At 34.5% G+C, this 2984-nt stretch overlaps 1 protein-coding gene across 1 annotated transcript; it reads right to left on the bottom strand.

Annotated features, from left to right (window-relative positions):
* Positions 1 to 381: 381 nt before the first annotated feature.
* On the bottom strand, positions 382 to 2684 carry LOC133674146 (protein SPEAR3-like). Its single transcript, XM_062095149.1, has 5 exons — positions 2149 to 2684; positions 1903 to 2010; positions 1172 to 1239; positions 926 to 1010; positions 382 to 806 (listed from the first exon to the last, which is right to left on the bottom strand). The coding sequence occupies exons 1-5, from the start codon at positions 2362 to 2364 to the stop codon at positions 690 to 692; spliced, it is 594 nt and encodes a 197-aa protein (XP_061951133.1). The 5' UTR covers positions 2365 to 2684; the 3' UTR covers positions 382 to 689.
* Positions 2685 to 2984: the final 300 nt, after the last annotated feature.

Raw genomic sequence — 2984 nt, 5'->3', positions numbered from 1 at the left:
GTACTAGCTAGTTGCAATTGTCATTTATGCACCCACCTGAATAACAGTGCACCGGGCATCAAAGTGTTATAATCAATCCATTCCAAGCTCAGTTTTTCTTGACAATGCATAAATTTTTCACACAGGAAAAGAAATTACGTGGAGATTCCAAGGTCGTCCATCACTTTTTCGTCAAAGGACAGCTCTGATTAATCACCCTTTTAGTATCAGGTTTAACCTGTTTTATTCTTATTGATCTCTCTTTTATCTTCTTTAATAAAGTTAATTAGTGCTATTGAACAAAAGGGGGTAAGAGAACAGAAGCATTAATCATCCTATGAGTTAGACATGTTTCATCAAGGAAACTGTGATTTGCTAGATGCTGACTGGTAGACATGAACGAAAGCACGAATTCTGGATGATTACTATAATTTTCTCGTTTCTTTGACATTTCATGAACAAGAAGAAAATTTCATTTTCTTATGCAGAAAGTGAATCCATGATCTTTAATTACATAATTAAGATCCCTTTCAAATGAAAGGTCAACATAATTAAGATCCCTTTCAAATGAAAGTTCAGGCTCTTTCATATCACCATTTCCTACCTTGTGGTGCGGTTTTCCAAAGCCAAGCCAATCATCATTATAACTTCCAATCAACAATTAAGAGCATAAAAAGAATCCTCGATTTTAATTGGCAGAAGAATGATGATTAAATTGACAATCTGAGCTCCAAATCTAGTTCTTGAGTGTCACTTGCTTCAGAATTTTGACTGCTAGAGCCCATTGAGCTACTTCGGTGTTTCTTGCTCTTTTTTGGCGGTGTGTCCTAATTAACAAGAGCATGAAAGAGATTGATGTCAAAACATGATGTATCACATTACCAGAATCCTAGCTTGAGAATCTTATTGTACGTAGAAATTTATGGAGGATAAAGGCATTAATTACCTCAGCTTGTAGAGGCAAAAGGTGCCTAGTTGAATTTGGTTGTGCATAATGTTGAGCCTCATGGATGCCATGTCCGGAATTCCAACTAATGTATAAAGAAATTAAACATATTGATTCATTAGAAACCTAGCTAGTGTAACTAAGGTTGAGCAAACTTCCAAGGAAAGACATGAAAATCTAGACCTTGCTCCAAAAAACAAGCCCTTATCTCTAGAATTAAATCAAATTGCATAGGAGCTTAATTACCTTGCTGCAGTTGAGGGTTGAGAATCGCCATATCTGATATTCGTTCCATCATAATCACCGATCCCCATCTGCAATACCAAGTAAGATTGATGATTTTCGGACAAGGCATATTGTGGGAAAGCAAATGTCAGACAAATTAATTTAAGCTCCTCCTCCTTGCCACATGATGAGAAAAGATGAGATGGTGTGGAATATTCATAAATATATTTAACAGGCAAGGAACTAGGGTTTGTGTAGATGAATAACTAAACAAATTAAGCTTTCGAAACAATACAGAAACAAGAATAAATGAAATAAAATCAAGCTTCCAAGGGAAATAATAAGATCCCTTGAAGAGTGCTTGTACGTACAGGAAATTATTTTGAAATTGGAAGCAAGTCCTTTACAATTTAATTCGAATTAAGCAAGACTTAGATGATGATGATGATGATGGAGAGGACTACTTTCTAAACGTTAATGAAAATCCAATTGGTTGCAACTAAATTTGTCCTTCTTCTTTCTATTTTCCTCATCACTATTAATAATCTATAACAAAATCATTCAAGATGCACAGTTGTGTAAATTAAGTGGGGATATGTATATATTGATATATATATACACACACACGATTGATTTCCCATTCAAGATGTGAGCTCATATATGTAATTTTGACTAGAATGAAATTTAGGGTTATCAATTCTATAAATAAATAATTAAAGAAAGGAAGAGATAAAGAAAGCAAGTTCCTATACCATGGTGTGGGGGTAGCCATAGGAAGCCGAGGTTGCTGCTGCTGATGAAGAATAAGAAAAAGAGGAGGATGGTGCCGATGAATAGCCTGTTTGCACTCTTATATCCTCCTGCACGTATATCAACCAACATACTTGTATATTAAGTCCATACTCCACAAACTTCTACAAACCCTATAAAAACTGAGCTTAATTATATACATCAGTACTGATCAAGAGAGAGGTGGAGAGGGAAAAGGAGAGAGATACCTGCTGGTTGAAAGTTGTAGGGTAAGGAGTACTGTGAAGGGAGGGATGGTAATTACAACCCATTTGGCCATGTAATCTGATCTTTTCCAATTGAGCAACACCGAGGCCTCTCTGCGGTTGCTTAGGCTTGTCTGAATTGCTCTTCTTGCCTTTCCTTGAAGAGCCACCTCTTTCATTATTTCCAAAGTTAGGCTCTCCAAAATAACCGCTATCCATGATATTCTCTTCTCTTCTTGCTTCTTTATTTGTGTGTAAGAAAGAGGGAGAGATAGAGAGAGAGAGAGAGAGAGAGAGATGATGTGAGCTGTGTGCAAGAGAATTGAGGTACTGTATGTCTCAGCTTTGCTTTGCAAATCCCAGAGCTTTCTCTTACTAGAAAAACAAAAACTTTCTGCAGGCAAACTAGTGCTGAGGAAACGGAGATCTCCAAGACCCTTTTTAAGCTGTTTGATACCCTAGTAATTATTGCATCGCTGGATCAGATTGTGTGCAGATTTAATAGAAATATATACTTAGATTTTATGCTCCCCTCCCTCTTGCCTCTTTTTTAGAACTCCCATAAATTGTTTTTATATTACAGTCTTGAATGACCATTTCTATATTATATTATTGTAACTAATTAATTACTTAATTTAATTTATTTTCTCTAGTTATGCACTTTGTAGACTATAGGCTTTTTGACATTGATGTTTAACCTGTTTTTTTATTGTTAAAACTTGATTTTTTTTAAATTAATTTTTTAAAATCATTTTAATTTAATAAATTGTAAAAAATAAAAAATATTATTTTAATATATTTATATATTAAAAAATGCTTTAAAAAATAATATTTATGAC

The sequence above is a fragment of the Populus nigra genome, chromosome 15, assembly GCF_951802175.1.
Source record: "Populus nigra chromosome 15, ddPopNigr1.1, whole genome shotgun sequence".
NCBI classification, from domain to species: Eukaryota; Viridiplantae; Streptophyta; class Magnoliopsida; order Malpighiales; family Salicaceae; genus Populus; species Populus nigra.
The sequence above is the reverse complement of the archived record's forward strand: the minus strand, read 5'-3'. Positions and strand labels throughout refer to the sequence as shown.